Source organism: Beta vulgaris, chromosome 8 (assembly GCF_026745355.1).
Source record: "Beta vulgaris subsp. vulgaris cultivar EL10 chromosome 8, EL10.2, whole genome shotgun sequence".
Classification (NCBI taxonomy): Eukaryota; Viridiplantae; Streptophyta; class Magnoliopsida; order Caryophyllales; family Amaranthaceae; genus Beta; species Beta vulgaris.
Genome location: NC_079209.1, coordinates 19,223,897 through 19,245,688, shown reverse-complemented (window position 1 = coordinate 19,245,688; position 21,792 = coordinate 19,223,897). Strand labels below are relative to the sequence as shown.

The following is a 21,792-nucleotide window of genomic DNA, read 5'->3' as shown; positions in this document are numbered from 1 at the left end:
ATTCTAGTGGAGTAACAGAGGTGCCACGTGTTGTGTATACATTGTCACACACGCCTTTTAATATATTCATATAGATGTATATATCGACACACAATTTGTTTGAGCTTTAAAACGTATTATGTTAGTTTAGTTACTAAAAAAAGTGGAATTGAATCACTTAACCTCCTTTGGAAAAAGAGGCTCTCTCTCTACCCGATAGTGCGATCTCAACCTGTCGGTGCCTCTCCGCCGTGGCGGGATCGAAATCCTCGGCGATGCCTGAGGAACTCACACAATACTTCTCTAAACTTCGCCTTGATGATGAAGAGGAAACGGTATTGGACCTCGAAATTCTGAACCCTAACACTAATGGCGACAAACTTGCTTTGTTACTGCTAGGGCGAATTTTAACTGAACGATCTTATAATATTGAAGCATTTAAACGCACAATCACATCTGTTTGGGCTCCACCACATGGTCTGGTTATTAGGGTTTTAAGCCCTAATTTGTATGCGTTCCAATTCTTTCATTGGAAGGATTTGAAGAAGGTTATGGATGGGCGTCCCTGGTGTTTTGATAACATGCTCATCCTCTTGAAGCTAGGAAGCTGATGGAGAGGAGCAACCGGACCGGGTAATCATCAATTCCTCTCCTTTCTGGGTACGTACCAAAAATCTTCCTTTTAGTTATCGTTCTGATGAAATTTTACGCACGTTGATTGGGAATATGGGGGAAATCATTGAGATAGAAGAGGATGTGCTAGGGATTGGGCGTTATAGAAGGGTGCGAGTCATGCTTGACGTCACAAAACCCCTTAGAAGATTTAGATGGATAAAGGACAAGCATGGTAGGAAGATACAAATTGACTTTGCGTATGAACGCTTACCCTTTTTCTGTTTTGCCTGTGGTATTATGGGCCATTCCGAAAGAGACTGTCTTGTGGTAACGGAAGAAGACAAGCAAGAAGGGTTGGGCTGGAGCCTAGGGCTGAAAGCAACCCCTCGGAAGGGCAGGTCAAAGGAAATAGAGGAGGAGAAGAAGTTTAAAGTCAATAAAAAATTGCAGTTTGTAGCTAAAGAAAGTGGGGAGGATGCTAGCAAGGTGGATGTAACTACGCTGGTGCATGAAGTATCTCAGGTGGAAAACAAAGATGATGAAGTGGTTTTGTCTAGTGGTGTCTCTGAAGTGGGGGACAAGAACTTCCTTTGTCTAGGGCCCCACGCACATCAGGAGAATAATGCTAATAAAGACTCATCCTTAGCTTTAAATGAATCTGCATTGATTATTCACCAACCTGATGTGGCTTGCATTAAACAAGCTGACCCTACGCCACACAATCTTTTATTTTCTCGGCTACTCAACAGGCAGGGAATCAAAAGAGCAGCAGTAAAGGCCGTGGGTGGAAGCGGTTGGCTCATTCAACCATGGATGAGAAAGGTGAAGCTACCCAGATGGAAACGGATTTACTAGTGAATAACAAACGTTCAAGTGACACACTTATGGAGGAGGACAATGTGGATGGTGTGACGAAGCGATCAAAGTTGAGCCCCGTGCATATTTCTTCTTCTATAGCTCCGGCGGAGGTTGGCGAGGACCAGCCCCGCCAAGCATTATGAATGCCCTCTGTTGGAACTGCCGGGGGATGGGCAACCCCTCGTCAGTTCGTCAACTCCGCAGATGGAGTACTTTCTATGCCCCCGATATCATTTTTTTGTCAGATGCGATGTTGAAAAAGAATGATGCGGAAGCTCTGAAGAATAAGATTGGTTTTGTGAATGGTTTTGGTGTATCAAGTCAGGGACGTGCCGGTGGGCTGTGTTTGTATTGGAAGGACAATGTTACCTTTTCTTTAATTTCTTATTCTCAGCATCATATATGTGGCGACGTAGGAGAGGGTTCTGGTAGCTGGAGATTTGTTGGGCTTTATGGATGGGCAAAGGAGGAGGAAAAATACAAAACTTGGGAGCTCATTTGTCATATCTGTGACACGACAAATATTCCTCTTCTCATAGGCGGGGACTTTAATGAAATTCTAAGTTATGATGAGAAGGAAGGGGGAGCAAATAGGGTGAGACGGGAGATGACGGCATTCCGAGACACTCTTGATGACTGTGCGCTTCGCGATTTGGGTTATACTGGTATGTGGTATACTTGGGAGAGAGGGCTTTCAGCAGCTAAATGTGTCAGAGAGAGATTGGATAGATATGTCTGTACGGCAGATTGGCTTCATATGTTTCCAACTTGTAGTGTGGAACATGGAATTCGCTATAAATCTGATCACGTTATCATATTCATGCGTGGAAGACAAGCAGGTAGGCAGAATCATAAGCAGCGTGGGTTCCGGTTTGAGACTTGTTGGCTGTTAGATGAAAGTTGTGAAGGGGTGGTGAAGAGTGCTTGGGACACTTCGATGGGCGATGGGCTTCCTTCTCGGCTCAGTGCGCTGGGTCAGAACCTGCGTTCTTGGAGTGCCACTCATTTTCATAATATTGGCAAGCAGATTAAAAAAGCCGAGGAAGCACTTTCCAAAGTGCAGCATCGTGATATTTATGATGCTAATAATAAATAATGTGCGGAGATTGAGAAAAAGATAGATGATTTGCATGAGAAAAACGAAGCCTACTAGTACTTGAGGTCTAGGGTAGCGGAAGTTAAGGATGGAGACAAAAACACGCAGTACTTTCATCACAAAGCGTCTCAGAGAAGGAAACGTAATTATGTGAAGGGGTTCTTCAATTCTAATGGCGTGTGGTGCGACAAGGACGAGGATATTGAAAGTATTTTTGCTAATTATTTGAGTGATATTTTTACTTCCTCTAACCCCTCTTGTATGAATTTACAGGATGTTTTACAATGTATTAATCCTATCGTATCTGATGAATGTAATCATGCTCTCCTTAAGCCTTATTCTAAGGATGAGATTTACGCAGCCTTGCAATAGATGCACCCTTGTAAAGCTCCTGGACCTGATGGAATGCATGCCATTTTCTATCAAAGATTCTGGCATATTGTTGGTGATGACGTAACTCCCTTTGTCTGTAATATACTGCATGGCGCCCCATTTCCTGAAATGCTAAACAAGACAAATATTGCCCTTATTCCGAAAGTGAAGGATCCGAAGCTAGCCTCGGAATTTCGGCCTATTGCGCTATGTAACGTTCTCTACAAGTTGATGTCCAAAGCTATTGTCATGCGCTTGAAGAATTTTCTCCCTACTATGGTTACAGAGAACCAGAGTGCTTTTGTTCCGGGGCGTCTAATTACAGATAACGCTCTCATTGCTATGGAACTTTTTCATTCTATGAAGCACAGAAATAAAAGTCGTCGGGGGATTGTTTCGATGAAGTTGGACATGAGTAAGGCCTATGACAGAGTGGAGTCGGGTTTTCTCCGGAAATTGCTCTTAACCATGGGTTTTAATGGTAGGTGGGTGAACTTAATAATGAGTTGTGTTTCTTCTGTCAACTACTCTTTCATTATAAATGGTGGTGTATGTGGTGATGTCTCTCCTGGTAGAGGACTCAGACAAGGGGACCCTTTATCCCCTTATTTATTCATCTTGATCGCAGATGCTTTTTCGAAGATGATTCAGGCGAGAGTGCAGGAGAAATTAATCCATGAAGCTAGAGCTAGCCGCAGCGGTCCGGAAATTTCCCACCTTCTCTTTGCGGACGACAACTTATTATTTACTAGAGCTACCCGACAGGAATGCACAGAAATAGTTGATATTCTCAACCGTTATGAGTTGGCATCCGGACAAAAAATTAATTATGAAAAGTCGAGGTTTCATTTAGTAAAGGAATAAGCACAGAGCAACAAGAAGTTCTTATGAGGATTCTTAAGATGCACAGGGTTGACAAGCATGAGAAATACCTTGGTATCCCTTCTATTGCGGGGCGGTCAAAAAAAGCTATTTTTGACTCGCTCATTGATAGAATTTGGAAGAAACTCCAAGGGTGGAAAGAAAAATTATTATCTAGAGCAGGGAAAGAGGTGTTGTTGAAGGCAGTCATCCAAGCCATTCCTACCTATTTAATGGGAGTTTATAAGATTCCGAGCCTTATTATACAGAAAATCCATGCAGCGATGGCGCGATTTTGGTGGGGAAGTGAGGGTGGTAAAAGGAAGATTCATTGGAAGAAATGGGCAGACTTGTGTACATTGAAGTGTTTGGGTGGTCTTGGTTTTAAGGACTTAGCAGTATTTAATGATGCGCTCCTTGGCCGTCAAGCTTGGCGGCTTATTCACTATCCTAACTCTCTTCTTGGGTGTGTGATGAAAGCTAAGTACTACCACAACTGCAATTTTATTGATTCCTATCTGGGGCATTCTTGTAGCTTTTCATGGAGGAGTATATGGAGCTCTAAAGCTATGATAAAGGAAGGTTGTTTATGGCGGATTGGGGATGGTAAAGATGTGGACATTTGGGGGATGCCGTGGGTTTTGGATGAAAATGGACGTCATATCACGTCTGAGCCGAATGACCATATTACTAAGGTGAGCCATTTGATTGATGATCGTTGTATGGAATGGAAGCATGATCTCATTGATGCTGTTTTTAATGAGAGAGATAGTAAGTGTATTCTGGCTATCCCTTTGACATCTCTGGCTCCTAAAGATGTTCTCACTTGGGGTTTCTCGAAGGATGGCAACTATATCGTGAAAACGGCATACATGTTGGGGAAAGGGGGTAATCTTGATAACTTTCATCGAACTTGGGTGGATATATGGAGTTTGGATGTTAGCCCGAAAGTTCGACATTTCTTGTGGAGAGCGTGTACTACAACCCTCCCAGTTCGTGCTCTTTTGCATCATCGACATCTAGTGGACGATATAAGCTGCCCTTAGGGTTGTGGCGAGTCGGAAACCGCGCATCATGCGCTGTTTGGGTGCTCTCGGTGGGACGAGTTATGGCAGGATAGTGGCTGTAATGCGGCGAGAGAAATGGATGCTTCCTCTTCCATGTGTGAAGTCATTGAAAGATGGGCTAGGTTGGAGGAGAAGGTGAGAATTAAAGGAGCCTTTCTGTTGTGGAGTATGTGGGGTGAACGTAACAACAAGGTGTTTAATGACAAGACCACACCACACCAAGTGTTGCTGTCACGCGTTGCAAGGTATGTAGACGAGCAAGGAAAATATGCCCAGACCATTTATATGCGCAAGCCAAGCGAGCCTGCTGGTAGCTCGAAGAGGTGGTGTGTTCCACCTGATGGTTTGTACAAAATTAACGTGGATGTATCGTTAGCAGTAGAGGGCTGGATTGGGCTTGGAGTCATTGCCCGAAATCATGAAGGAGGTGTTCTGTTTACAACTACTCGGCGGGTCCGGGCGCATTGGACTCCGGAGATTGCGGAAGCGAAAGCTATAGAATGGGGCGTGCGTTTGGGCCGAAGGTTTGGGCTTCAAGATATCATTCTTGAATCGGATTGCCAATCTGTCATCAACCGACTTTCGAAGAATGCCATCTATTTGTCTGATCTAGATAATGTTTTGACTAATATCCTAGTTTCTTGTGCTAGTTTTTCTTCCTTTCATTGGTCTCATGTTAAAAGGGACGGGAATTTTGTGGTGCATCATTTAGCTAAGTTAATTCCTTTCGGAGTTGAACAGATCTGGGAGAACCACTATCCCTCGGAAGTGGCTCCTTATGTTTTGATGACAATTTGTCCCTTGAGTAATGCCACTTTATCCGTTTCCCCCTAAAAAAAAAAAATTTGTTAGTTTAGTTACTTAATTTATTAAAGAATTCATTCCACATGATTATTAACTAGTTGGATTATGGGCATTCTTCAAATATTTATTACCAATTATAAAAGCCATTGAATATCATTCTACTTTGAAACTATAAGAATGGAGTATCTATGTAGAGAGACTACATATTATATTAGTAAATCATCTTATAAGAACAATCAAGAATCTATATAGATAAACAACTCAACATCGATATTCATAGAGTTAACGTAGTAAAAAACATATAAATATTTTCTTCGTTTTTTTTTCAATTACAATGAAATCGTTTTGAGTAGTCTCACATCTACTGCAATAATTTCACTTTTCGTAAAAGAAAAAGGAAATTTATTTAACAATATTGCATTTCATATCTCTTTAAAACCATCAGTAATTACTCAATCAAATTGTCTCATAAAATTATTTTACTTTAATAGGAATTTTATTCTTTCCTACTCTTGTTAATTAGGGAGGCCGGTACTTTTATGCTAAACTACACACCTTTTCACGTTTTAAAAATCTTACCTAAATCCATTATTGCCATAGAAAAAGAAAGAATTAAGAACCAAGCCAAAGCAAATTGTTAAACTAAATAATGTGGACTTTCATTTGAGTCCTAGAAAAAGAATATAAAGTTACTCATAATTTTATGATGATGTAAACAAATTTTGAAAAGAATTATCCAATTCTTCTATTTTTTTCCATTTACATGACCTCAATGCCTTATAAATCAAGATTTATAAATCACACTTTGTCCTAGTCGAGAGATCTCTCTACAGAAAATAACATGTGACCAATATGATGTTGCTTTCCCTACCTTATGTTAAACAAAGACAAACAGTATGCTAACACTGGCCCCTATAAATTGTAGAAGTATTCTCCACCATATGTAGGTTTTCCGTTTTTATAGTTTCTAATTTCCAGCTGCTTTACCTCCCATTACAGATATTGCCAAATTCCACTTCTAACCAAAACCAACCACCATGCTTAGGGCAGTGACACTTCTTGTGCTACTGATTACCACTACCATCACAACAATGGTGCGTTGTGAACCACAAGTACCATGCTACTTCATATTCGGAGACTCTTTGTGCGACGCCGGTAACAACAACGACCTTGTCACGAAAGCCAAAGCCAATTATCCACCGTATGGCATTGATTTCCCGGGAGGAGTAGCCACTGGAAGGTTCTCCAATGGTCGAAATTTTGCCGATAGAATCAGTAAGTACATCTTATAGTACATGTTCATGCATTATATATATGTTAATATTGCTTAGAGATATATTAGGATACTAAAGCAGGGGCGGGGCAAACATAGCGGGGGCCCTATACGCTTTTTTAAAATTTGGCCCTTCATATTTAGTTTATAAAAGATATTAGATTCGCAATTTTAAAAAATACTTTTATATTGAAAATGATATCTAACCACATCATATTAATATAATCTAAACAAAATCACCAACCACACATTGTACATCAATTTAAAACCACCCATCTCTTGAACTTCCGGCAAAATTTGTTGATTTGAAGTTTAAGAGTAAATTTTATTGGAAAATTGCAAAAAAAAAAGATATAGGAGTATGAGTAGAAATTAATGAGAGAGAGTTAGGAGGAGAGAGAAGAGAGTAGCCATTAATGGGGAATAAGCAGCCAAAGGAAAAAAAAACCACGCGTGATAAAAAAAATTGCTCCTACCTAGAATCGAACTCGCGACCCTATTGCCCATCCCTTACTACTTTACCACTGATTCAAATGCTTTCCTTTTGTTTTAATTTCAAACATTTAATACATATAATATATTTCGGGGCCCCTCTATTTTTGGGGCCCTATTCTATCGCCTATACAGCATGGGCCAAGAACCGCCCCTGTACTAAAGATATGATAAATCATAAGATATTTGAAATATCTTATGATTTATCATATCTTTAGTATCCTAATATATCTCCAACACGTGTAGATTGTTGGAAATAATCTCTTTGTTATTTTATAACATTGTCAAATGAGTAATTCGGTGGATACAGGATAAATAGAGGACTTTTCATAATCATAGTAGTACATAAAAAATATATATATATATATACTTCTAAAGTTTTCTTTTTCTTATTACAATGTATAAGTAGTGTCTCCCATAATAGTGGGGGTGTAATGGAATCAACCTGCTTTTCTCACTTAATTAGTTATTAGGCCCGGACTATGTCTCGGGTAAGAAAATTTTCATTTTTTAATATTGTACTTTGATATGATATCACTAAATACAACTTGGTTTAGTGGTTAAAACTTTAGTGCATGAACTTGAGGTCACGGGATCAAAACCTATACTATGCAGTTTCTAATTTTTTTCATTGTACATGGATTACATGAACTAAAACTCCCTAGGGAGAGCGCCACGTGGCACCGTTCCTGATTTACGCACACCTTTTAATATATTAGTATAGATATAGCATTTTATGTTAATATTGCGTGTTTTTTTTTTTTTTTTTTGTAACACCTAACGCAAAATATTTCACAAACTTTAAATGCTCAACAGAAATTATTCCGTTTATTAATAAGCACAAAACTTTCACAATTATTTTTTCGTTTTTAGTCGTTGTTATTTTGGTAAGCAAGTTAAGAATAATATAATAAGCTGAATAAGATAATTTACACAAAGATCATAAGCCCCTTAAGGTGAACAAATCATTCAAGATGGACCCATGTGATTGGAAACTAAACACAACATGTGGTGCACCATCATGTCTAAACAACTAGCTAATACAAACATACAAACTTGGTATTTATGATCACTTAGTTTTATGTAATAACTCTAAATTTAATAACACATTTACCTTAGGTGACATGCTAAATGACTTTTTTCCTGTTTATCTTCTTCCTTTTTTGTTTTTTGTGCCAAGAACTTTAGTGGGATACATTCATACAGAGGGACTATACTATGATTCATATTACTTATTTTATTTTTAGTCTACCTAATAATTGTAAATACAAGACAAGAAATCAGGAACCACCTGTAGGGAATAATTCTACTTATATATATATATATATATATATATATTATATATATATATATATATATATAATATATATATATATATATATATATATAGATAGATAGAGAGAGGGAAGTGAGTTCATATGAGAATGCATAATATGAGAAATGAGAACACGCTATAACTCTTATTGATAAGTGATGTAACTCCAAAAACTAAATATTTGAAAAAAAAATTCAAAAAAAAAAACATTTTTTTTTTAATTCAAAATTTTTTTGAGGGATATAACTCTAATCAATAAGTATTGTAACTCTAAACCAATCGTATGGTTGAGATTCATTCTACATTTCTCATGTAATGAGCATTCTCATGTGATCTTGTCTCTCTCTCTCTCTCTCTCTCTCTCTCTCTCTATATATATATATATATATATATATATATATATATATATATGGACCTTTGGATCAATCTAAATTAACTGTTTGAAAAACACTTATGAGTAATGGCAATTTCGTAATTTAGCTTAATATTTACCTCCTTTTTCCACGTCACTTTCTTTCTCTCTCTAAAATTTTACACAACTTCTCTTTTTCTCTCCTCTGTAATATATCGTTCATGAAAATTCCTTCAAAGTTTAGTTCGATTTTTTGTGGATTCCACACTATTCTTTCCAGAATTCAACAGGTATTATTCGAGCTTTTCTTGCAGATTTTAGTTGTATTTTCTTGCAAAGTTTAGTTTGTTTTTGTATTGATTGATTTTAATGGAGTTTTCTTCAAAGTTTTAGTTCGATTTAGTTGTTTGATTTTAATGGAGGTCTCTTCAAAGTTTTTCGATTTTGATATTGATCGAAATATATTAGAATTGATTATTGTTTGGTATGGAATGCTTGTCGTATTGATTGAAATTTCGGTATTAAACATTATATTCGTTTCTATTATAGTCGCATTATCACCATACATGATCAATGTATGCATAATATATATCATGTTCTAAATTAATGTATATCATGTTCTAAAATAATGTATATCATATTCTAAAATTTTATATATATATAGGGGAAAGATCACATGAGAATGCTCTTTACATGAGAAATGAGAATTAATCTCAACCACACGATTGGATTAGAGTTATAATACTTGTTCATTAGAGTTATATCTCCCTCAAAAAGTTCTGAGCAAAAAAAAAAAAAATTATTTGATTTTTTTTCTAATATTCTTTTTTTAAAGTTACGTTACTTTCTCACTAGAGTTACATCACTTTTTTTTAAGAGTTATAGCACGTAAAATTTATTCTTATTTCTCATGTAAGTATGCATTCTCATATAAACTCACTTATATATATATATTCACATGAGTTTGGATGGTTCATGTGGGTGAAGAGTAGGAAAATCGAAAAATACATTCTTGAAAGTTAATATACTAGCTAGTATATATTCATGATCACTCCTGTCCAGAGAATTTTATTTTTGTTGATTAATTAATATAATTTTATCAAGTTAATTTTGACTTCTCATCGGTAAATGCTAACATAAAAATACACAGATTTTGTTCGTTTTACTATTCAAAAACAATTGAAGAACGAATGTTGTTTGCAGCTGAACTTTTGGGATTCGACGAGTACATTCCACCATACAGCACTGCAAAAGGAAAAGAAATACTTAAGGGTGTAAATTATGCTTCTGGGGCGGCTGGAATTCGCTCTGAAACTGGAAAACATTTAGTAAGTCATTTTATGAAGCATCATATTTTAGTTTTATTCTATATCTTTTATCATTCTCATCGCGTACAAAATACTCGTCATTGTTATGTAAGGATGAAGTTTGGGCGATTGTTGAAATAATTTTTTTTCTCAACTCTTATCCTTATGTGAGTGAACCCAACAATAAGTGTGTATTGTAAAAACAACTGAAAGAGTATATAAGTATTACAATTGTTTATTTGTTTTCCACCTACAAAAAACAAACTAGGTTGTGCACAATTTCTGCTTCTGCTTGCTTTTACTTGAAGAATCTGTTGGAGTTAAGGCTTGGAAAAGCCTTGGCTCATTTTCTTGTCCCACATTGCTTGTGGGAGGGAATTTCTTCATGTTTATATATTTCCTCCCTCTTTCCATCTATTGAGTTGTGACTAGAGATGCATTTGTGGATTGGATGATATGTTTGGTTTGGGCTTGCTATCACACACGCACGTGTTGCCCGCCCGGACCGGGCCATGGGCTTTGGGCTTTGGGGAATTAACTTAACTAAAGTTTTCGACCCGGGAGCTACGCGTGTGTTGCTGCTGGAATTCTGTAACGTTTTACCGTTACAGTATTCATGGCAATCCCTAATTATCCGCCCATTGATTTATGTCTTGATTGCTATCCGTTTTTTGGCTTGATTCATCCCTATAAAATCAGTGCCATTCTGTTCAGTCAGATACACACAAAAAAAACAAAACACTCTTCTTTCTTCCCTTCTTTCTCTATTCCTGGGTTTTCGTGCTATTCTCTAAAGCTCAGTTTGCTAGTGGTGGCATTCTTAGCTGCTGTGTAAACCTTGGGGAGCGTTCCGGTCAAGATCGATAACCACCATTGTCGGGCCCTAATTGCTTTCAAGTCAGTGATCTCCTATCACGGCACAGCCTTGAAAGTTATCTATTTCTGCCTTTGCGAAACTCTTTTTCTAACAGAATCCACTTTTAGATGATTTGAAAATAATTTATATGGAGACTTCCTAAGTTTCATACCGATCCTATTGAGCCGTTAACGACCGTCATGGTAACACATGCTTTGGGGAATTAACTTAACTAAAGTTTTCGACCCGGGAGCTACGCGTGTGTTGCTGCTGGAATTCTGTAACGTTTTACCGTTACAGTATTCATGGCAATCCCTAATTATCCACCCATTGATTTATGTCTTGATTGCTATCCGTTTTTTGGCTTGATTCATCCCTATAAAATCAGTGCCATTCTGTTCAGTCAGATACACACAAAAAAACAAAACACTCTTCTTTCTTCCCTTCTCTTCTCTATTCCTGGGTTTTCGTGCTATTCTCTAAAGCTCAGTTTGCTAGTGGTGGCATTCTTAGCTGCTGTGTAAACCTTGGGGAGCGTTCCGGCCAAGATCGATAACCACCATTGTCGGGCCCTAATTGCTTTCAAGTCAGTGATCTCCTATCACGGCACAGCCTTGAAAGTTATCTATTTCTGCCTTTGCGAAACTCTTTTTCTAACAGAATCCACTTTTAGATGATTTGAAAATAATTTATATGGAGACTTCCTAAGTTTCATACCGATCCTATTGAGCCGTTAACGACCGTCATGGTAACACATGCATATGAAGGCCAATGGACTATGTCATGCCGAATTAATAGGGATGCCTTGACCTAACTTGGGTCATTCTCAAGTGGGCCTGGGTCTGATCCAATACTTACTCAATGCGCCTATGAACCTCAAGATAAGTATCAAAGGGGATAAAAGTGTATCCAACCAATAGGAGCAATATCCTATCTTAGTCAGGACACTGTCAACTCCTATAAATACCCCATGATCTGAGTCATAAGGTACATTGACATATACTAATATACTCTACTTGAGATATAACGGTTATTACCCTCTATTGATTTAGGCATCGGAGGGGTGTTTCTCGGATCAACCTCAAAAGTTAGTTTACGTGTTCTATTTTGCAGGACATCAAACCGGCTTACGCAGTTGAAGGATACCGGTTCACCACAACAATAATTATTCCATACCGGAAAATTTGGTGCTAGAAGGAGGGGGGGAACTATACCTTTAGTCTTAAGCTACGACATTGCGAGCCTACCAATTTTGGGATGCCGAAAACTGATGACACCAACACTCCTTCAGGGAAGGTACCACCTGGGTTCCCTACCCCCACTAGTACAGAAACGACGATTTGCGTTGGATCTGAGGCGCCCATTTGCGTCGGACATGGGTGCGATGGCAAAGGCCTCGGCGCAGATAGCCCAGACATGATCTGCGTCGTATGCTGAACAACGCAGATATATTAGCTATTTGCGTCGCACCGTGTATACGGTGCGACGCAAATTGGTCATTCCAGCCCATACAAACTACAGGCAGGTTATAAAGGCGTATGAGTGTAATTTGCGTCGCACATAGCAGGGGGTGCGACGCAAATCAGTCATCTGCGTCGCACCATGCGCCATATGCGACGCAAATGCCATTATGTGAAAAATAAAAAAACGCAGTACCAAAGCATGAATGCTTTAGTACTGCGTAGGAGGAAAAAGAAACGAGCCAAATCTCATCAAAAACCAGATCTAACATACAACAAATGATGATAATTAAACAACACAAATCTCATATCAAAAAACCAGATCTAACATACAACAAATGATGATAATCGCCAAAAATTAAACGAAAAAATCTAAACAAATATAAAAAATTAAAAAAATCAGATCTAACATACAACAAAACACCAAATTAAAAAAATAAACCTACAAAAAAAAAAAACAGATCTAACATAGAGAAATTTCACTAAATATATTTTATAAAAAATACAAATCGCCAAATTCTCGTTCTTCTTCACATTTCGTACTTCAAATCTCGTTCTTCAATCTCTTTCTTCAAATCTTGTTCTTTAGTCTCTTTCTTCAAATCTCGTTCTTCAAATCGCAAAAAATAAACATAAATATGGCAAAACAAAGAAATTCAGAATAAATGAGAACTAAAAAAACCTGAGAATCGAGAAATCTGAGCATGAACATCGTGTATATTTCGAGTATCGAGTATCGAGAGAGAGAGAGGAAACCTTGGAGGTCGAGTATCGATCGTCGCACTCGACGGAGGTTCGCCGCAAAACAGCCGAATTCGTCAATAAGAGAAGCGAAAGAGATCCCGAATTCGCCAACGAGAGAGATGCGAAAGAGAGATGATAGATGAAAGTGAGAAAATGAGGGATAGCAGAGATGCGAAGTAGAGATTCGTATGGCCCATACGACGCAAATCAAAGCCCAAACTTATTTAATTCCGATATGCGTCGCACACACACGATAATCCGTCGTACATTGTACCCATGATGTGCATCGCACACACCTCTCATGCGACGCAAATTAAAAATGTGCGTCGCATGAGAGGAGGGTCACTACAAAAAAAAGTCCATTTAGAGACGGACAAAATCCGTCCCTAAAAAGGTCAAATCCGTCGCTATATGGGCTTAGAGACGGATTTAGAGACGGACATTGTCCCTCTCTAAAACCCTTGTCGCTAATTCGAGTTAGAGACGGATTTTAAAAATCCGTCTCTAAAGTTTAGAGACGGATTTTGGAAATCCGTCTCTAAGCTTAGAGACAGATTTTCGAAATCCGTCTCTAAAGTTTAGAGACGGATTTTGCAAATCCGTCTCTAAACTTAGAGACGGATTTTGAAAATCCGTCTCTAAGAGAGACGGATTTTAAAAATCCGTCTCTAAGTTTAGAGACGGATTTCGAAAATCCGTCTCTAAATTCGCTGAAAATATAAAAATTATATAAATGAAATTAACAACACGATAGTTCCTAATATTATCATGATTATATTTAATCACCTATTATTACCTACCTAGTTCAAGTTGATCTCATTACCATTTAGGAATATCCCTTAAGTAAACGCGGTTCAGCTCTACAAGGGAAAGGATAAGAAGACTCCACAGTCGCAAGAATCGCTGTTCGTAGGAATCGAACTTGTAACCTCAAAGAAATGAGAAGAAGCTCCAACCAACTACACCAAATACAACTTGTATACTTCTCTACATAATATTGGTAATATGTAGAAGAAATATTAGTGACGGATTCAAAAATCCGTCCCTAATTTAGAGACGGATTTTCAAATCCGTCCCTAAATTAGAGACGGATTTCTAAAATCCGTCTCTAACTTAGAGACGGATTTTTAAAATCCGTCCCTAAATTAAAGAAGCGCAATAAAATATTCATATTTGAATTTAGAGACGGATTTTTAGAATCCGTCTCTAAATTTAGAGACGTATTTTTAGAATCCGTCTCTAAATTTAGAGACGGATTCTAAAAATCCGTCCCTAAATTAGAGACGGATTCTAAAAATCCGTCCCTAAATTAGAGACGGATTTTGAAAATCCGTCTCTAAATTAAATACGTGCAATAACATATTCATATGTAAATTTAGAGACGGATTTTTTAAATCCGTCTCTAACTTTAGAGACGGATTTTTAAATCCGTCTCTAACTTTAGATACGGATTTAAAAATCCGTCTCTAACTTTAGGGACGGATTATCAATATCCGTCCCTAAGTTAGAGACGGATTTTCAATATCCGTCTCAAAATTTATTTATTAAAATCCGTCTCTAATTTAGGGACGGATTTTTAAAATCCGTCCCTAAAGTTAGAGACGGATTTAAAAATCCGTCTCTAATTTAGAGACGGATTTAAAAAATCCGCCTCTAAATAAATTTAGAGACGGATTATCAATATTCCGTCTCTAAATTAGATACGGATATATATCTGTCTCCAAAAATCCGTCGCTATATAAGCTTTTTTTTGTAGTGGGTGCGACGCACATAATTGTGATTTGCGTCGCACAGCTTCCCAAATTCGACGCAAATCCGAACTGTGCGTCCTTTCCGTGTCTTTGCAACGCGAATGGGGGGACGCAAATCGTCCTTTTTCTACTAGTGCCCGCAACCGGTGGTGAGGTCCTCAAAATCGTCCATTGATAAGGGAAACGGTGCCATCGAATCCCCTCAATCCAGCATATTCGAGGTGTTGCTACATATGTTCAGTCCGGAACAACTCAAGAGCGCGACTCAGGTCTTGCAGGCCATAGCGAGTCAGGCTCCACCGACCGGTCATACTAGCAAGCGTCCCATCTGAATAGGCCATACAACACTGTGAGAAAGATGCGTTCTCTCTTAACGGGCCGACAGCGTGACCAAAGTTGAAATAATCAGGCTCAGGGGAGATCTCAAAGACTCTCACAGAGCCCATGGGGGAAGAAGATGAAAAGGATCAACATGACACTGAGATTCAACAATCATGTCAACCCATATGGGAAAGAGAGTATGCTAGACGTAGAGCACCGGTATCCATACGAAATTCTCCTTTCTCAACGGCCATAATCCAGGAGCCCATGGAGAACATCAAGATGCCGACATGCAAGTATGACGACAAGACAGACCTTGAGGACTACATCTCTGCTTATGAAGGACACATGTTGCTATATAACGACACTGACTCCGTTCGGTGTAAAGTGTTCCCTTCTACTTTGTCTTGCCTAGCCAAGAGTTAGTTCAAAAGCATATTGCCGGCAACTGCCTTTGATTTCCGACAACTTACATCCATGTTTGTGATACACTTTGTCAGCAATAAGCGTAGGGAGAAGACTGCCATCGAACTGATGTCTATCAAGAAAAGGGAAAAAGAGAGTTCGAGAGTTAACTCTGAAGCCGTTACCATCCTCAGTCTGCAGTAGGAGGTCGCAGTCCTAGCGTTGATGAGCAGTTTGAAGGAAGGTACTACCTTGAGAAGCTACTAGGCCGCAGGAAATTTACCAGCCTGACAGAGGTCCTCGGTAAGGCTAATGATTTCATCTAATGAGAGGGATTTGAAAAGGTGGCAACTTCAAAGCGGTCTGAGGTTGATGGAAAGGAAAAAGATAAAGAAAAGGACAAGGAATAATATCGAAAAGACAAAAAGTTAGATAGAATCGGGACAAGGGAGGAGAGTAACTCGGTGGAAAAGGGGCAAGAAGGACGATACGACCGTTATCACAATTACACTCCTTTGACGATGTCTTGAGCGGAGATTTATGAGTTACACAAGAAGGATGAAAAATGGCAAAGACCTAAAAATATGTACTATAAAGGCCGGAACAAGTCGAAGTGGTGTGATTTGCATAGAGATTACGGTCATATTACAGACGACTGCAAGGATTTTAGAGATGGAATTGAGGATTTGATACGCAGAGGCTATTTCAAGTAGTATCAGGCAAGAATTGACCAAGAAGGGTCACCCATAGAAGAGGACGGAAAGAGGAAGCCGGTGAAAAAGAGAATCACTGAGATACATGTCATCCTAGGGGGACCAGTGCACGGGGGAAGTATATATGGTGCCAAAGCTAGTCTGAAAGAGGTGAGGCACCAGGTGAACTATAACAACACCGAAGAGTGGACAGTGCCACCAACAATGCCGTCCGTAGCCTTTACGTCAGAGGACGCCAAGGGGATCATTTACCCTCATGATGACCCTTTGTTAATATCTCTGTAGATTTCAACCGCGATGGTCCATCGCATCCTGGGGGATGGCGGTAGCTCCGCCAATATCATGTTTATGGCCACATTCAAGAAAATGGGCATAGGAAACTCATGTCTCAAACCAGTCTTTTACCTAGTAATCAATTTCATAGGGGTATATGTCGTTTTTGAGGGCACCATCAAGTTACCAGTTAAACTAGGAGAAGGGTCCCAATCAAGAGACCTTATGGTAGATTTCCTAGTAGTCGATATGCCGGCAGCCTATCATGACATCATAGAGCGACCATTGATCCACGACACTCAGGCGGTGGTATCCACCTACCATCTGACGATGATTTACGCCTCGAACACGGGAAAGCTAGAAAGAATAAAGGGGAATCAAAAAGTCGGCTCGGGCATGCTACCTGACGGCTCTTAAGAATTCGAACCACAAGCGTCAGGCAGAAATGCCACCGTCAGAAACGAAAAGGCGGTGACTAGAATATAAAGCTAACAAGGATTTGCCCATGGAAAATTTTGAGGGAAGGCCGGCAGACTTGTCGAGACCTAGCCCTGAAGGAGAGACTGAAGAGGTCAGTCTTAAGCAAGCCAAACCGGAGAGGACGGTTCGAATTGTGGCTGACCTGGCGGACGACGTCAAGGTAAAGTTGACAAGTCTACTACACAACAACGCTGACGTATTTGCGTTCTAGGCGAACGAGATGCCGGGGATTGACCTAGCATTCACGATCCACCGGCTGAATGTCAATAAAGACGTACAACCGATAAAACAGAAGAAGAGAATCTTTTTCAGCTGAGAAGAATGTGGCCATTAAAGAGGTGTACAAACTATTAGCAGTCGATTTCATCGAGCCCTGTGATTACCCGAAGTGGTTGGCCAATGTGGTGATGGTCAATAAAACCAACGGGTCTTTATGAATGTGTTGGAGAAGACGGTAGCAACAGTTTTGTTGGTAGAAAAAAAGGGGCAGCAACACCCCATTTATTTTGTAAGTTATGTACTGGTTGGAGCATAATAGAGATACGAGTTGCTGGAGAAGATGACATATGTTGTACTTATAGCGACACAAGAACTCATGCCAGACTTTGACTCTCATACCATCCAAGTGCTTAGAAACCAACCGTTAGAAAAAGCACTTCACAAACTGGACACGACCAGCAGGCTGCTGAAGTGGGTAACTGAACCGTCCGAGTTTGACATAAAGTACTCATCACACACAACTATCAAGGCTCAGCTTTGGCTGACTTCATAATTGAAACCACTTGTGAAAAGACAAATGAGCCAGCCAGCACCTAGAAGATATCTGTTGATGGCTCCGTGACCCAAACAGTCGCCGAGGCCGAAGTGATAATGACTTTCCCGTAGGGGGATGCGTTTGAGTACGTTGTCCGCTTTAGCTTTAAAGCTTCCAATAATGAGGTTGAATATGAAGCCGGCATGAGCCAAGAAAATCATAATGATGACGGATCCACAACTCATATGAAGTCAAATCGAAGGCACATACGAAGCCAGAGAGCCGGTAAGCATAAGTACCTGAGCAGAGTGAAGCAGATAATGGCAGAGTTGTAGAGCTTTAAAGTGAACTTGGTACTAAATTGAGAACATTGTTGCGGATTCCCTATTGAAGCTAGCCATCTCCCGTACGACCGATCTGAGATGCAATGTCATGATAGAGATTATGCCGAAAAGGAGCATAGGCACCGCCAAACCGACGGTAACACAATCAGGCAGGGGGGAGAATGGTATGATGAGATAACGACTTACAAACTGACAGATAGTCTACCAAAACACAAGATGGTCGGCAAAGAAATGATGGAGATAGGCGATGTGGTATTGCATTTTCCAGGAACAATTGTATAAAGAGGGTCTTTCACTGCCACTCCTAAGGTGTGTAACTGCTTACGAAGCCACCAAAATTATCGAAGAAATACACGAAGGGGTGTGTGGAAATGATATTGGTTGAAAAACTCTAGCACTAAAAGCCCTGATAGCAGGATTTTACTAGCCGACAATGCTAGCAGATGCACATGCCTACGTAAAAACACTACTATAAAAAAGGCCTAGGAAACCGGTTGAAAATGGCCTATGAAACCGGACTATAACACATCTCCATCTCACAAGTGTTCTAGGTTAAGAGACCGGTTATAATGCTTGGTTTCTTTGTTTATTTAGGAAACCAGTTGACAGGTAAAACTAGTCTTTTGGATAAGTGTATATATAATATGTAAAGAGGTTATGAGACCATTTAACATTAAAAACCAGTCTCCTTACCTTATCCTTTGAAACCATTTATTGACGACAACCGGTTTCTTAGGTTTATTATACGTTTTTTTCAAGTAAAATGTTACAATATACATACATTATCATGTATTTGCGACTCCTTGTATATACGCTCTTTTTTTTAATAAAAAAATTTATTTTAAATTTTTTTGACAGGTTTGTATAACAATTTTTAAATAGTCACAATAATATTATTAAACATAAATTCTTGCTTGCTTTATTCATCATGTCAAAAAAATATTTGCTACATTTAATTTATATACAAAACCAATTTCATTCAAAGCATCAATTTCTTCTAATGATGTCTTAAAATAAAGTTTCTATAATCTAATGCTAGCTACTAAAACTAAAATTCTAAAAATAATCAAATAATATGTACAACAACAAGATCGTCGTCTTTAATCTCCATCATCTTATGTTTGATTTTTTAAATAATTCACCCAGACATCTCTTAGCTCGACAATTATGTCTTGGGAATAAGTGATTGTTTAAATAATTAGAGGACAAAGCTTGCTCTCATAGCACCAATGACGGCATTGGAGCCCATCTTCACCAACTTTATCTTCCCTCGGTAGTCTAGTGTTGCGGCCCTCCAAAAAAAACTAAAATTACACCGAATTTCAGTTTTTAGCTTACACTAAAATGGAACAGTGTATTATTGAAGAAGAGAACATAACACACGTTAAAATCCAGATTCAAAAAATCTTCATAAACTTTAATAAGATTATAAACGTAAATCTTAAACATACGTTTTAGGTTTCTTTGATCCTTGTCCAGCCTAAATCACAAAGAACACAAAAAAAATCAAAAAATTAAAAAAATGAAGTAGTTTATCAAAAATCAAGAAATAAAACCTTTGTAATATAACGATGAGGCCATTGCTGCTTAGCTTCATCAACCGGAAGAGAATCTCCGAGGAATCTACAGTCCATTTCTTCATTTTTAACCAATTTTCGAGGAATTTTCCGCCCAGAACTCAACGGAGATTCAGAAGAATCTTTTTTTTCTCTCTCCTTGTTAAAACTAAGCTCTATATTCTCACTTCCTCCATTAACTGAGCCTGATTACAAACGTTTGGGGAGGATGCCGTGGTTGGTTTGATCACCCATCTTGCTATTGCCACGGCTAGTTTTGTCGAGAGGGACCAAGTTCCGGTTGTAGGTCCTACGTCGGCTCACTTTTGGGTCAGATATGCTTCAGTGACGATGATGAGCTAGAGAACTGAGGCGACAAATTGAACTAAAAACCCATAAATTGAACGAGATCAAAGAAAATCTACTTACATCCTCATCATCAACCTCTGTCGTCTTCTCGACACTGATCTCGAACAACAGAAAACTAGTGTATATACTTTCTAAATTGTTAGTTACTCAATATCCGAAGAACACAAATTATTTTCCTCACTTCTGGAGACTTTTTCTCTTGCTTGACTCAGAAGGACGCACCAAGTTTACACCTAACCGACCTAACTATCTATATGATGATGATGATGCGCACTTGTTACCACAACCGCAACCTCATTCTCCGCCTGAGCCCACGCCTCACACCATCGATGAGAAGGTTTCTTCAGTGACAATTTTCATTTCGCCATTGATCAGACCTTGAGTGAGGAGAGAGAGATGAGTGAGGAGAGAGAGAGAGATGAGTGAGGCGGCGAAGAAAGAGGGAAAAGTGAAGCGAAGTAATAGGTTATAAAAGAGGAGAGAGAGTGTGTGTGAATAAGAAAATGGATTGTGGTATGTGGGTTTGAATGAAGCGGGAAAGTCCCAAATAATTTTTGAGAGTGAGGAAGTGGGGTGGGAGTTTTTCGAGAGGAAATTTTGTTAAGGCGGGGAAGTTTGAATTTTGAACCGTTGTATGGCTTGAATTTGGTATGAGTAACTATTTTAAAATTATTTTAAGATTACTAAATCATGAAAGAGGCTTCCATAAATGCGTTTCCTCCTAAATGCTCTTTAGGTGCACGATACGGTGAGTGCTATTGTGAGCCGAGTGTTGGATGGGGAGGAAAAAGAAGAGCTCCGGGGCCGGTGAAGGGTCATCGGAGGCCGGAATCTCAAACAAATATAATGGAGCAAGTAGTAAGCACGTAGTTGGAGAGGATTTTGTAGAAAGCAATGGAACAGTAACTAAGGATATTCCTGCGACGATTGATGAGGTACAGGAGGTGGTGATACCAGCAGCTCCGGTACCGGAACCTGTGACTGAGCTGACTGAAAAGAATCACAACTTCTGGAAGAGCATGACACAGAGTAAGATCTCTGAAAAAGGTATGGGTCTAAACTATGTCACTCCGGTTGTTGTTAATGGTGAAAATGTAGCTAAGTTAGATAAAAAGGAGGTTGATAGAGCCACTGAAAGCTGGCAGAATGCGCTAATTGTTTATGTCATTGGACAAAACCCTAGTCTCATGGCTATAATCAATTATTGCAAGTCTCAATGGGCTCCACATGTTGAACCTCAAATCTTTAAGCATAATGAGGGATACTTTGTGGTGAAAATGGACACAGTAGAAGATAGAGATGCAGTGCTATATTCAGGCCCTCATCTACTCTTTGGCAAAGCTATGATAGTGAAACAGTGGACATCTAGCTTCAG

General features: G+C 39.0%; 2 protein-coding genes across 4 annotated transcripts in view; both read left to right on the top strand.

The window, feature by feature from the left end:
- Nucleotides 1–21,792, top strand: part of LOC104901307 (GDSL esterase/lipase At4g18970) — a 55,227-nt gene that overhangs the window by 18,586 nt on the left and 14,849 nt on the right. For 2 of the 3 annotated variants that reach the window (XM_057391011.1, XM_048634336.2), the window contains exons 2-3: nucleotides 6,652–6,927; nucleotides 10,288–10,412. In XM_057391011.1, coding sequence (XP_057246994.1) covers nucleotides 6,690–6,927; nucleotides 10,288–10,412 — 363 coding nt within the window. In that variant the 5' untranslated portion in view covers nucleotides 6,652–6,689. Of the gene's footprint in view, nucleotides 1–6,482; nucleotides 6,928–10,287; nucleotides 10,413–21,792 lie in introns of those variants that run through there. The other variant, XM_010688862.4, reaches the window with a different exon arrangement.
- LOC104901327 (uncharacterized) lies at nucleotides 4,924–5,682 on the top strand. The gene has a single exon (XM_010688889.1). It carries the CDS (start codon nucleotides 4,924–4,926, stop codon nucleotides 5,680–5,682), a length of 759 nt encoding a protein of 252 aa, XP_010687191.1.

What these genes read in the sequence shown, in the direction of transcription:
- LOC104901327 (XM_010688889.1), top strand. Translation starts at nt 4,924, where the DNA reads ATGGATGCTTCCTCTTCCATGTGTGAAGTCATTGAAAGATGGGCTAGG.